Raw genomic sequence first — 15,382 nt, forward strand, 5'->3', positions numbered from 1 at the left:
TTTCAACAAAAAAATAAGAATACATTAAGGTTGTGGTTAGTTGAGTGGAAAATTGAAAAGGAAAAAAGAGAGTAGAGAATGAAAATGTGGAAAGAAAGTAAATGTGAGTTTGGATGGCGGCGTGACGCGTTTAACTTACTTTTTATCTCACGCTACAATATCTAATCTCATCGTCACCGTTGTTTTTACACTAACAACATGTAAAAGTACCGTCCATTCAAACCTACATTAAATTTAAATTTTGATGGTATTTGGTTATCAAGAAAAGTGAGAGAGAATGAAATAAGAGAGATAACTATTTTCTATAATAGTACATAAAAATGGAATAAAAAGAGGAGAGAAATAAAAAATATATGTACTTTAATTCAAAAGTATGTATTTTTTTTAGATGTTTTATTTTATATCCTAATTCTACCAAATAATGAAATGATTTTTTTTCCTATTAAGCACAATTATGAAAAAAATTATAATTTCATCTGTCCATTTTTTTACCTTTAAATTTTCATCTTTCCAATTTTACGTTAAAAGCCGAAGAGTTCCTACAAGTAAATTACACTGAGCCAAAATTCAGGACCCATACCTATTCATCTTTTTCTGTCTCTAGCAGACAGAATTAGTAGAAAATCAAAATTTGGAAACGGCTTTGGACTTTAGACTTTGCCGCGCTGTCTCTGAGTTTGTGGAGTTTGAGGAAAAGGAAAGGCAAATGGCTTCTTCAATGGCGATTAAAACCCTTGCCGCGTTTCCCTTGACACGTTCTCCTTTGACGAAATCTTTGTCCTCACTTGTACGACTAGTATCCTTCTCAACAAAGTCGGACGACGACGACGCCATCCCCACTGCAGGAATCAGCAGGCCGCTCGCCGACATTCTCAAAGAACTCAATAAAAAAGTCCCAGACTCCCTTGTCAGGCTCCGTACCGAAGATGGCTTCAATATCAAATATATCCCCTGGTCCTATCATCTTCTCTCTTTTATTTACTAAAATTTGTGTGTTTTTTTTTAAATGTGTGTTAAGTATCTAGTGGTTTTATGCCTGTAAATCACCGAGTGCTACTAAATCTGCTTCTGATTTAAATGTTGTTTGAAAGACACATAATTGAAAGGCTGTGATTAACAAATAAAATCCAATGGGTGCTTGTAACAAAAAGCCTATGAAAATGAGAAGTTTTACTTGCAATTTAGCTACGAGACGAGGAGTATAAAAACGATTACTGCAATTTATCTACGGAAGTTTTAGGTTTAGGGTTTAGTGCTTGGAGCATGGACTCTAGAAGGAACGATAATGAACTTTGCAGCAAAAATGAAGCACTTGTTTGTTCACCTGTTGACTGAGCAAATTGCTGAGTTCAAATGAAACCAACAAAATTATTGTTCCACATATGCTCTTTGTTATTTTAGAGACAAGATGTAATTCGTGGCAAACCTTGAACATTATAATAAAAACTGTAATCAGTAAGCTTAATTTAATGCAGATGCTTAGTGCATACATATGCTGTGGGATTTAACTTTTTATGCACTTGATTTTGGAAGCATAGAACTGCTGCTGGCTATGATTTTTGCTTCTGTACCATGCTTCGTATTTGATACATGGAATCTGCTAGCACTACTCTGAGAAAAGAACTTTTCCTTCTTTTTTCTTACCATTGTAGGTCTTCACAAGTCGGCATTTTCATCAGTTTTCTCTTGTCAATTTTTGGTCTCATTTGGCGTTCTAGTAACAATGGTTTTTGTTTACTCGGTTTCTTATCATTACTTTTTTCTCTTTTCAGGCATATTGTGAATCGGATTATGAACCTGCATGCTCCAGGTATGGTTAAGATGGAATTATTCTGGCTGGAGGAATTTCATTTCTTACGGCTTACTGAGATTTTATGACTAAAATTCTTTAGTGTACCACCTATTGTACAGAATGGTCTGGTGAGGTTCGCAATATTACTTATTCTGCTGACGGGAAGTCTGTATCAGTCGTCTATCGTGTAACACTCTATGGGACGGATGCTGAGGTATCTGATCTATTTTATGATTCATGCTATGACATGCATCCTGTGAACTTATGTTTGTTAGTTCACATGCATGCTTCCTCGTTAATCTTGCTACTAAGTTGCTTTCCAAATGCTTCTTACGTTGTCATCTTCTTATTTAAGTTTTTTTTTTCATTTTGGCTGAATTCAGTGAACATGGTTTACTTGGTTTTGTGGTAGATAAAGATGGAAAGATCAGCCGTTTATTTTAAGTTGCTTTATGACCAATAGTAATGGAGCCTCATCAATAATATTGTTGATTAGTTTATCCTCTAACAGGATGCTTACTATTTTTTTTTCTATTCTTTTCCTCTATGATAGAGTTTTGGCCTTACTTCTCTTTTGCTATCACCATTTAGAAGTAGGTTATTGTAGTTAAACTAAAGTTTGACATTTGGACTGAAGTAAAATAATTGAAGAAATTAATGACAGGATGCTTACTAATTATTTGCTTTAAGACCACTGCCTCATCTTGACCATAAAGAAAATAAAAAATGCTCATTTATAGATTATTTGGATAATTATCATTTAAATTCTAACCTAGGATCTTTCAGCAATTGACTTAGTAGTTACTTTTCAACTAATGAATTCTATTAGCTTACAATGGAAAGTTATTAAGGGTTAAAAACGGGAATTTTAAAATCAAACGAGCAACAGTATCATTTTTATGGGTAAGACTAACACAATCATTGCATGCATTGCATTTGATTGTTGCTTTTCCACTTGCATTTTTGCTTTCAGAAGCAAAAGCAAAAGGAAAGGGAAATGTTTTTTGAGGCAAAAAAGAAAAAAAGCCTTTGAAGAATTATAAACGGGATTCTTTTCTAAACAATAAAATGCATAATTCTACTATTCTGTAGACTGCTATTATTATTATTATTATTATTATTATTATTATTATTAGTCAATTTCTACTATACCTTCCATCAATGAGACAATGCCTAGATATCTGGGAAAGAAAAAACTGGTTCTTAGCTTGACTCTTATAGTTCTTCAAAATACCATACCAACCACAAGCACACCAATATGCTTTAAGACACTGTCATTCATTCATTTCTTCAATTATTTTACTTAAGCCCTAATATCATACTTTAGTTTAACAACGACCAAGCTTTAAATTGAACCATAGAGAAAAACAATTGAAAAAAAAAGCATCTTGTTAGAGGATATAATAATCAACAATATTATTGATGAGGCTGCCTTACCTGTATATAAACAAAGGAGGGATGAGATTTTTGCTCTTCAATGAGTGGAAAAAGGATGGAATTGTGATTGCAAGAGTGAGCTACACAGTCTTACTGAACTTTTCTCTCTTGTGATATAGTTTTGATTTTCTTCTACTTCTTAATTTATTCGAAAATACAAATTCACAATCGAAAGACAATATAGGTTTAAAAGTTAAAAGAATGGATTGATCACTCCATACTTGCCTGTTTCCAAGTTGGTAAGTGTGGTCTACACTACAGGTTAAATATGCAATTGGTAGAAACAGTTGGTTCTCATTCACATATTGAGAGGATTATCGTCTTTTTTTTTTTGGTGACAAGCTGTAAACCTTTTTTGAACAAGAAGACCAAAGGCACGTTTGTTATGGAATAAATTTACGGAAGTTAAACCTCTTAGTGACTGTTCATTGTGGTACAAGTTGAAAATGACATATTGACATGTTCATTGAATCTTCTATAGTCATATTTTACTTTCTTTGGTGCTTTACAAGATCAGGTTCAATTCCATAAGCCATAAACAAATGTTTCTTTGGATTGTTTTATCTCTATGATGATGCTATTTTTGCAAACAGTCTATTTATGTTCCTAGCTTGAACATTATTTTGTAGTTGGCTTGCCTAGTCGTAGGTGGGAAAAACCTGCAGCTGGCTTGTTTAAGAGTTGAAAATCCTAAATCGGGGAGCAGTATGTGAACTTGATAAGTTTGATGCTTAGACTGTAGTATTTCTAATAAGCTTACAGAGTTGGACATCTTTACAACAAAAGAATATGAATCTCTTGGTAAACTTATTTTGAGATTATCCTAGATTATATGAATGTCTTACATTTGCATTGTGATTTTTAATTTGTTGTCGTACTTCCTTTTAGTTCCATTATTGCTGGATGTGGTATTTTTTAGTATCGAACATATTCATGCACATGAGTTCTTTGACGTTTAGTATTGAAGAGTTGTTAAAATGTATTGCATTTGATAATGAAATTTTCTTCTCTGTTCTTTAGCATAATTATATCTGACTAGAGTAGCTGATGACTTCAAGTATTTATTCTTGTATCATTGTGCAAGATATATCGGGAGTCTACAGGGACTGCTTCGGTTGATGATCCTGGTTATGGAGATCCTGTACAAAAGGCTGAAGCGATGGCATTTCGACGAGCTTGTGCTCGCTTTGGGCTCGGGCTTCATCTTTATCATGAGGATTTGTTGTAGAAAGCTAAGGGGCTGCTGCTTTTTCTTTTCCAATCAAATGGAAAGGGTAAAGGGACTCTTGTGGTAAATTTGTCTTTTGGCGGTAGGTATGGTTCAAATGGCATTATGTTGCTATTATTTTGTTTGGATAGTAGTGAGTCTCTGTCTGAGAGGTAAGTTGAAACATATTTTGGCGATGAACAAACATTGTTTTGCTTGGTAGGTAATTTTGATATAATTTAAGCCTATTGATTAGAGGCTTGTGGTTAAATCCATTATTCTTTCTTTTCTTCTTTTTTTTTTTTGGCTTAAATGACAAATTGCATCCTAATTTATACCTCTTTTCCTAACTTGGTACCTAATGTTTTTTTATTAGAAATGGTACTTAAACCATCCCTCATCCTAATCACCTTCAAATCTAAGACCGTTAAAAAAAAACCATTGACCATTTAGATCGTGTCACATCAGCACTTGTGTTATTTTTTAATTTTATATTTAAAAATAATTATAGTAATATTAAAATATATATATTTCCACTCCCTCATCTCCACCACCCTATTCCCTCTCGGCAACCTCGACAAGGGTGATGTTTCAGTTGCTAAAAGTGCAAAGAAATTTGTGATTCAAGGGGGGTTAGTTTCTAGAGGGTGGCCATCATGCTTAGCTCTAGTAGTAGGTGAAGCTATTGATGAGCAGAGAGGGTTGGGGCTAGGGGTGGTAAATTTTTTTAATATTAATATAATTAATTTAAATTAATATTAATATTAAAATTATAAAAACAGAAAATAACATATGAGTGCTGATGTGGCACTAAAATTAGTTTTAAGAAAAAAGGTTTATGTATCAAATTGAGAAAAAAAATTGTTTAAAGTGCAAATTTTCAATTAAGCTTTGTTTTCTTTTTCATCACTTGCATCTCTTTGCCTGTTTCTTCAAATTTCTTATTTTATTTTAAACTTAATTTATGAAAATTTTATCTTTTCTAGTTTATCTTTAATTTTAAAAGTGGTTTTCTTTTTTTTCTTTTTACTTTCGTTTTCTAAATTTATTTTTAGAAACCAAAACAAAACTAATTGGACATGCAAGGTTGTCTATTTTTTTATTTTTTATTTTTTATTTGGTGAAACAAGGTTGTCTATTTTTAAGTTATAATAAATTATATCAGTTGTTGAATCATTATAAATACTAAATTAAATAAAGTAACTTCGATTGATTATTTAAATTTTGCAAAATGATAATACCTCATTAAAACATGTATACTTTTTAATTGGCTATTTTTTACCGTTGATTAACAGTTGGTTAATAGATTAATTAGTTGAGTATCTAATTGTAAATGTTTAGGAGAGTTAACCTTCCAATGGAGATGTGTAGTTATAAGAGAACAAATCTGAAGTTTTATGTGTTAGAATATGTCTCCTCGTTATGCTACATAAAATCAGAATTTTTGTACTTCATTTCATTAGAGTTTTTTTCTATTACACTACAACCAATCAGAATTTTTGTACTTCATTTCATTAGAGTTTTTTTCTATTACACTACAACCTTGGTTGATATCAGATTAAAATTTTAATTCAACATAATATTTATATTGGTATATAATTGATTTATGCTATACCACCCACTAGGTGCGACACGTGACGTCACGAGAAGACATTAGGAAAACTTCTTTAGATGATTTTTTGTTTACCTCCCGACCTACAACACTTGCATATTCTCCCTACCCAAGTGCTCAAATGACCCTCTATTGCTTGATTGGTCACTCAGTGACTAACCACCCAGGCACCTCATCCTCTTGGTCACCTGCTTTTAGCAGGTGCACACTCACCTTCAAAGATGAGACTATTAAAGGATCACCGAGCGTAACAACCTCGTAGTATCTTAACAAATGGAATGCCAACGCAGTTGTAACACTCCACTCCCGACCTGCGTGTCGAATCTGAGATGTGAGATGCCACATTTGTTACCGAAGCAACTACGATTTCATTTCAATATTCAACTAGGAAAATCATACATATAATTAAAAGTTAAAGACTTTTTAGAACATTATTTATTCAAATCCGCATCAAGAGTCGGCTTACAAAGCTCTCATACCAATCTGATGATGAATTAGGGAGTAAAACGTAAAAATAGTCAAAACAAGGAATATTCTCGTGACACCAAGTGATGTATGTTGCGACCTCGAATGCAGTAGCATGATATCGCAACTTAAACTGAGGCAATTTGTACACCTACATACCCAACCCGATCATCGGGTCAACGCATCGAGATGCCACGTTCGTTGTCGGAGCAACGGAAATTAATCACAATTCAACTTATCATATGATTTAAGTTGTTAGAATCATTTTGCACTTATAAAAAATTAAATTCATATCTAAATTATGTATGAGCTTACGACAGTTCATTTAATAGTCTACAGTCAATCAAGGACTAATTTACAATGTTTCAAACTATCAAATTGACGTTGCAATGTTGGGAGCTCCACGCCGCGGTGTTACTGACTAACTTGATCTTGTTGCGACATGAGAAGTCCGTCATCGCGACGTGCATTCTGTTTTCATGAAATTTCTATGCTTCGATTCTTAACACCCTAAACAATGCTGATCTACCACATTTCAACCAATTTACCCAATAAAGTATTCTAATATGCTTATTTTCAACTTTTAACGTTATATAATTGAACATATAACTCAATCAAAATTCATTAGGTATTTCCACTATAAATCTTACACACTTTGTTTAAACCCAAGTACATACCATAATTTGTTACCAACAGATCAAAACCATATCCTCTTCTAAGTTTTGAGATGTGATGTGATGAGATGAGATTGTATCTTCACTCTAAAGCTTCAGTTCGAGCCTCTACCACCTACACGTTGAAAAATAACACGTTAAGCTTATAAAAGCTTAGTAAATACATCAAGAATCAAACTTACCATTACCTTAATTAAATTTAACTTATCAATAATTTAAATATAACATAATGAATTTATCTTAATAATCATTAAACATATATTTTCACTCATAATCTCACCATATTTTACTTACTGATCCATTAATGATTCACTTAACACTTTTTGTTCTGCCCATAGTAGACTCTCCTATGTGGAACAATCACTCATTTGCACCAAAGTGCCACGGTCAATTGCACTGGAGTGCCACTTTCAATTGCACCGAAATGCCACTTTCAATTTACGCGTTGAAAGATTCATGATGGCATGCCAACTATATCCCATTAATTCACATCTTATCTACTTGGGCAAATATATCAAATTTAGCTTCATTTTTACATTTCAGAACAAAACTTATATACTTTTTCATTCTTTTTAATTCAGTCATTATTATAAAATTTCAATAAACACTATAGTAGTGTTTCTTTGACGCATAAAGTATATAACACATTGACTCATAATATTCCATATTCACTATCAGAGTATTGTTATATTTCTCTTATCACTTTTACACATATGTAACTTAGTCCTTAATTTCCTAAAATTCAATCTCCACTAAGATGTCACTTTAATTTCACTTGGCATTGAAATTTACTGCCATCAACACTTCATTAAAACTCTTCGTTAATTCTTTATTACACAAATCAAATTTTGGTCACTTTGTGACCGCTGCTAGACGTGCGGATGCCTGGGCAGAAAATATGTCAGCAAAAGATATGAAAATGAAACAGCGGTGTCCGCAAGTATACATGTCAAATTGTAATATAGGAAAGAATGTTACAATGAAATAATCCGGAAAGCATTCTGAGGATTGTACCCAATGGAGGTTGAATTAAACTTAAAATAATTTTCTACACTAATTGGGCTAAATAGTACTAATCTAAAATTATATTACGAATAACCAAATTAAAAGTGATTAATCAAAATAACATAAATTATCTAAAATGAAAGACAACCAAATAAGAATCGAAATTAATTCCAATTAAAAAAATATAAGATTAACTCACTTCAGTGTTTAACTCACTTCAGTGTTCCTAATTAACTTCTGAATTGTGTTTTATCTAATTAGCTATCGTAACAGCCTATTTTTCAGTGGTATCAGAAACAGTGGTTTCGGGGCCACCAAATTTGACAAGTAAGTTTTTAAATATTATATTTAATATTTACGAGTTAATTGTGATTTTAAAAAGGTTTTTTATATTGTGATTTTTTGTTTTATAAGTGATTTATTAAGTTCAAGTGGTATGACCCTAAGGTCAAGTGGTTTTAGAAATTGAGGTATCGAGACCTTATTTTCTATAAACCGAGTCGTAAATATTTTTATAAATATTTATAGAATGTAATTAAGGTGGTATTAAAGTTTCATTGAAAAATTTTATCGTTTCGATAGTTAATTAATTAAAAAAGACTGAATCGCGTAAAGTGCAAAAGTTGTGTTCTATAAGTTAAAGGTATTAAATAGCTGTATAAATTTAAAGTGGAAGTCCATAGATGGTAAATAAACCATTAAAGGTGATAGTGGATGTGCATGGCTTGACATTAGTGTAATTATTAAATGTTTAAAGGTTAAATTAGTAAATAAATAATAAATGATAAAATAAATAAAACAAAAGACGCATATTTTTTTTCCTGTTTCTTTATCCAACCGATTTTGCAAAGAAAATGAAGCCGTGGATGCTGGAAAATTTCAGCTAGTTAATTTCCTTGCATATCAAGATCGGGTGAAAAATTGAGGAAAATGAAAAATTACCAAAATGCCCCTAAACATTGGTATTTCTGCAATTTAGCCAAGTAAGTTCGTATGAATTATACTATGTATATTGTTGATTAAATTGAATGTTATTATATGAAATTTTATTGAAAATGAATTGGTATATATATTATTATACAATTTGACTTATAATGAAACGAGGGAAATTCAACGGCGCACGACGGCTATCGAGTCCCGTTTGAACCTTAGAAAGGATACAAATGACGTGTGATTAGGGGTTATTGTGTTTTGGATGCTAGTCCGTACGTTCTACTGGTGGTTAAGTTTTTCGGCATGTGTTGCGAATTCTCGTCAGCTTGTGTGAGCAGTACCGTGCAGTTACGTCTTAACCGTCAGCTTGTGTGAGCAGACCTAGTGATAGCTCGAGAGTGAGCATCTATATGAGATATGAGATACAGATGGTTTCGACCATGTGTTGGCATATAGTGGGCGAGATTCCCTCGTATCCGATATTATTTTAAGTGGTTCAACGGGAAATGTACTATTACGAGACGATATGAGTTCGATACGAACTAATACAGGTATATACATGAAATACATGGAAATGATGATACATGATATATTGATAAATTGAACTGGATGGTATATGTATATGATGAAACGGTAAGATAATGATATGTATCATGACATGTATATATATGAATATCTTTGATATGTTGATACATGGTAATTATATAAGTTGAGACGAGTAATGAACTCAAGTGTGACATGTTGAGAAAATAAGGTTATCAATGTTGAATTTATATGAAATATGTTCAAGTACGCTAATGTGTGTTGCTATTTGATGCTTAGGCAAGTGCTAAGATGTTGGTCGAATGGTATCATGTTTACTTATAAGTTGTATTGAAATGGTAAGTACTCAAATGAAAATATGCTTGTACTCACGAAAAAGTGGTAAGGTTTAAATTATGCAAATTCTTATGAAATGATTTATAATGTGATTAGTTCTAAAAGAACTATGTTTAAATGCACTAGCTTGTGGCTATGGTTAATGATATGCTTGTGTTTTGTGTATTATGTGTGTGAAATGAGTGATGGAAAAGAGAATGATGAATTAAATTGATGATATTATTTAAGTTGAAGAAAGTAAATGTAATGGAAAGTAATGACATGCAAACGAAAGGAAGAAAATTGAAAAAGATTTAAAGTTTTTATAAAATCATACTTTGTTAGGGATGAAGGTATAAGTGATGCTGTGGAATTATTCAATTTGTGAGTTGTTGAATTTGGTTTCATGAATCGTGTGGTATCGGTATATGATTATTCTTGATATATATAAATTTCATATATGAAATGGATAGATATGATTAAAGTTTATACGAGCTTACTAAGCATTCATTGCTTATATAGTTATTTTTCTTTACTTACAGACTATCGGAAGCTCGATCAGGTTGGAAGCTCGTTGGAGATTTATCACACTATTCGACGATTATATCGGTAGATTTTGATATCTTGGTTAAGGTTATAATGGCATGTATAGGTATTTTGGCTAATGTTAGCCCATGTGTTTTGGTTGTGGAAATGAATATTTGGTTAGTTTGCATTTGAGCCTTGTATTGGTAAAATGATATATATTATAAGGTGTATATAAGTAGCCTTGAAATGGTTGATTTATGACTTGTTATGGTTGAATGATGGTAGATAGAAAAGTAGTTGAATGTGCATATTAGATATGACATATAACTTGTTGTGAATTGGTGTTTTGCCATAGTAAACATATATGTATTTTGATGCTAATGATTATGTGGTACAGTTGGTACCAACTGGTATGTTTTGGTAAGTGATTTACATGTTGTGTAATGTTGCAAACTTAGTTAGAATTTAATCAATTATTTTGGCTAAATTGAGTACATGGTTATACATGTTTTAAATGTTGTCATTTAAGGTGCCTTTGGGCATCTTGGTTAGATGTTATTATAACATATGTGTTTGGCTTGATTAAGCATGATTTTGGTGCCTTTTGAGGGCTTATGTATATGTGCAAAAGGGATTATAGGTACATGTTGAAAAGGGTAAGAAAAATGGTTTGTAAAATAGCCTATTTTTGTCCACGCGGGTAGAGACACGGGCGTGTGTCTTAGCCGTGTGTGACACACAGCTAGATAACACGGCCGTGTGTCCCTTATGGTTTTCAAAGGGTTGCAAGTCAGGTTTTACATGGGCGTGTAAGGTTATTTCGAAGGGTACACGGGTGTGTGGCTTGGCCGTGTGACCCAAGTCAGTGAGTTACATGGGCATGGACATGGACTGGTACATGGCCGTGTACCCCTATTTCGAATGCCTACACAACCTAAGACATGGGCATGTCTCTTGGCCGTGTGAGTCATACGGCATGGACACACGGTCGTGTGACCTCTGCAGTTGGTAAATTTTCATCTTTTCTCTAAACTTTCTATATGTTTCTAATTTAGTCCCAATTTGTTTCTAATGTGTTTTTAGGGCCTCAAGGGCTTGTATAAGGGACAATATGTATCCTATTGATTGGTTTTGCTATGATTGATGATATGAATGAAATGTTTTAAAATTTTTGATAGTTCTGAAATGTACACTCTGGTAATGCTTGTAATCCTATTCCAGTGTCGGATACAGGTTAGGTGTGTTATAGCTATTAATTAACCAGTTATTACCTTTAAACCTTTAATTAATTAACTAACTAACTAATCAACCAATATACATTTATCTCTCGACCTCAATTTCTTGACCGGGATAAATTATGATTTACTCGGTGAACTTATCTCTCAATCTCGTTTATCCTAAATTATTGCCTAGGGTCGTGACTTCCTACAGTTTAATCGCACATAATTTAAACCAATTAACTCAGATTTAAACCATAAGTCATCCGTTAATTAGTCACACATTTGTTCGTTAATATCCCTAAGAAAACTAGCCACTCATGGATCTAGATGCAATAATCCCTAAACTCATTTTCAACATACAAAAAAAAAACTAAATAAAAGAAGGGAATAAGAAAATAAATCTGTTTCGATGTCAATTTGTGCACGAAATCAGAATTTTCTCTAACAATTGGGAAGATAATTCTAGTTGCGATTGGAAACAAAAAAGAAATAAACAAAAAACTATTAAGCTAAAAGCTTGGATTGAAATCTAATCCAAGTTAAACAAGAACAAAAACTATTTAAGGACTAAATTGAAAGAAAATAAAAATTGAAATAAAAATCTAAAATTAACAAAGTGCCTCACTTGGCCAAGCCCCCAAAATGAGGCTAAAGATGCTTGTTTATAGAGTTTATGCTCTGACCTAATTAGGGTTAATTAGCAGTCCAAAAATCTAATTACATTACATTGTATGGACTAAAATACCCATAATTAAAATTTATAATCGTTGCATAGAGTCGCGACACCACAGGACGGGTGTCGTGACACTGCCTTTTGAATGGGAATAATATGGCTTTGAAGTATGGTGTCGCTACAGCAGTCCTTGGTGTCACGACTCTACAATCTTCCTCCATCTTCTAAGCCTTGAAATAATGTCCTACACACTAAATTAAGCTGTTAAATCATCCCTAGACCCGTAGTGGCCCATTAGGTCATGACATTACTCAAAATTGTGTAAAAACACTTATTTTTTCATAATTTGAACTTAAGATAATAAAAACTATATAAAAACATATAAAAACACTCTAAAACAAGCTCATGAAGTGTCGAAAAGATCTTAATTTGCTATAATAAAATGTGGTAGATCACTTTGCTATCTAATCTTCTTTATATAATTTTCACTTCACTTACTTTACAATCTTCTCTATTTAATCCCTACTAGCATATATGTTCATTAATCACCAAGCATATATGTTCATTAATTACCATACTCTCACTTGGTATTCACTTCACTTCTATACATATCACTCGAGCGTGTTATTTCAAAGTCTTAGTACACTTAGTCACTTTTGTATGTATTTTACAATTTAGTCCTTAACAGTATGAAATTCCATAATCACTATAATATATATCTTCAATATCACTTTGTATTTAAGTTACCAACACCTCTAACATTTCATTTAAACTATTTATCCTATTATTTTGTTCTACATATAAACTTTTCAATTTAGCCCCTTGTTCCATTCTTTCATTACACAACATCAATTCACTTTGAAATTTAAATTATATAGATATTTTTATTATATTTTAATTACTTTCAAATTAAATAATAACAAAAACATTTTTAAATTAACCACACAATTATTAAAATAACAATTTCACATATTTTATACTTAGATTTTAATAGGACTTCACTATTTTGCCTTTAATTCTCTTCCTTCCTCACTTTTGTCATCATATTCACTTTGTTTCCAACACTTCCACTATTTCTTCTCTTTTTCTATTTCACGAGTACATCAAATACATAATCAAAACTCACACTAAAATTACTCTCTTATGTCTCTACTTTAATTAAACATAAATTCTATAAAAAAATATTTAAATTTCTTACTTTGTCTCTTTAATCTTTTCACTTTTCTGCAACTTTCTCCAGTTCTGTTTCCAATTTCTTTCTTTCAAGATGATATTCTAACTCTCTAGGGTTTCTACTTCACTTTTTATTTTTGGTGGCTATGAAAATTCTCAAGATTTTTGAGAGAAAAAGGTGAATTTTATGGAAAAGGACTAAATTGTAGAAAAAAAAGAAAGTTTCTCTCTTCTTCATTTCTTATGGTCGTTGGAAAAAAATGGGAAAGATGAAGAATTTTATTCATCTTTTTATATTTACTTTAATTAATTAAAATATTAATAAAATATATTTAATAAAATATTACTAAAATAATATTAAATAATTTTATCTAATCAAAACTTAACATGCAACCCATAATTACCATGATATTTCATGATAAATATCATATTTGAGAAATGAATATTTTACCCCTCATCATTTTCAACAATTCCTCCATTGAATCACCACTTTTTTTGGTAAAATTTTGATTTAGTCTCTCATATTTCTCCACTTATTCAATTTGGTCCCTGTTTTTGAATATCATGTCACAAAACATTGTTTTATTTTCACTTTTTGTAACAGCCCGAATTTGGGGCTAGTCGAAATAGTGGTCTCAAGACCACAAATCTAGAGTTTAATAACTTATTTTATTATTAAATTGATGTTATGGCATGCTTATAAGAGTGTATGAAAAATTTGATAGATTAATTTTAGCGTTTATGAGCCCAATTGTGAAAAAGGACTAAATCGCATAAAGTGCAAAAGTCTTAAATTGATAGCTAAATGTATTAAATAGTTAGAAAACCAAAATTAGGGGTCTTTAAAAGGCAAACAGACCCTTGGAAAAAGGCATAGCCAGCCATAGAGTCAAAGAGGAGACAAATTTGTCAAAATTAGGTGAGTTGGTGACCAATTTTGACTAGATTAAAAATAAAATAAAGGGAAATGATATCATTTTTTTCCACCTTATTCTCCACTAAATTTTCAAAAAATTAAGGGTTTGAAAGCTTGAAAAATTTCAGCAACTCATTCCTCTTGCAAGTAAGTGATTTTTATGACTTTTCTTGAATATTTTTGTACTTTTGAGACCCTTGGAGCATAAGCTTTCTAATGAGGGTACTATTTTGCAAGATGATTAAGAGTCTAGGGTTTCACCATGAAAGGATTTGTAATGTTTTCTGAGTTTTTATGGAAGAAAATGAGTCTTGGGTGTCTTATAAACAACTTTTGTGAAAGGTGTTAGCATGAAAACACCTAAAATGACAACATTGTATAAGTTGTAAAATAGACATTAAATAGGTGAAATAGTGGGAATTTAGAGTTGAAATAAGAGAAAAAAAGGGTTCGGCTAGACTTAAGATGTGAAGAAATTCGATAAAAATCAATTTTCGGTCTTAGGGGTAAAATGGTCATTTTGCAAGAGTTTTGGGGCAAATTGGTCATTTTTTCCAATTAAGAATTTTAGAGTGCTTGGATTTATAAAGTGACTAAATAAGTGCATTTTTATATTATAGATCAAGAAATACCGAATTCGAACCTAGATTGGGGAAAACCCAAGCAAATCGACTAAATTGGCTAGTCGCCACATTTTGCAATCCGAGGTAAGTTGTATGTAAATAATACAACTACATCGGTAATGTATATGTGTTGAATTGTATTTGAATTAATATAGCATGAATTTCTTGATTTTGAAATTGAGAAAGTATGATGACAATAGAGATAGTAGAGTTCCCGTTCGAACCTAGGAAATATATCGGATATTCATGCCATGACATATGGGTTA

At 31.8% G+C, this 15,382-nt stretch overlaps 1 protein-coding gene across 1 annotated transcript; it reads left to right on the forward strand.

Annotated features, from left to right (window-relative positions):
* Positions 1 to 532: 532 nt before the first annotated feature.
* LOC107951102 (DNA repair RAD52-like protein 1, mitochondrial) lies at positions 533 to 4,707 on the forward strand. The gene is made up of 4 exons (XM_016886033.2): positions 533 to 954; positions 1,773 to 1,810; positions 1,912 to 2,006; positions 4,314 to 4,707. The coding sequence occupies exons 1-4, from the start codon at positions 707 to 709 to the stop codon at positions 4,455 to 4,457; spliced, it is 525 nt and encodes a 174-aa protein (XP_016741522.1). The 5' UTR covers positions 533 to 706; the 3' UTR covers positions 4,458 to 4,707.
* Positions 4,708 to 15,382: the final 10,675 nt, after the last annotated feature.

The sequence above is a fragment of the Gossypium hirsutum genome, chromosome A02, assembly GCF_007990345.1.
Source record: "Gossypium hirsutum isolate 1008001.06 chromosome A02, Gossypium_hirsutum_v2.1, whole genome shotgun sequence".
Lineage (NCBI taxonomy): Eukaryota > Viridiplantae > Streptophyta > Magnoliopsida > Malvales > Malvaceae > Gossypium > Gossypium hirsutum.

Coding starts and splice junctions, on each gene's coding strand:
- LOC107951102 (XM_016886033.2), top strand. CDS start 707: ATGGCTTCTTCAATGGCGATTAAAACCCTTGCCGCGTTTCCCTTGACA. Junction 1,811..1,911: donor TATGAACCTGCATGCTCCAG/GTATGGTTAAGA, acceptor CCTATTGTACAG/AATGGTCTGGTGAGGTTCGC. Junction 2,007..4,313: donor TCTATGGGACGGATGCTGAG/GTATCTGATCTA, acceptor TCATTGTGCAAG/ATATATCGGGAGTCTACAGG.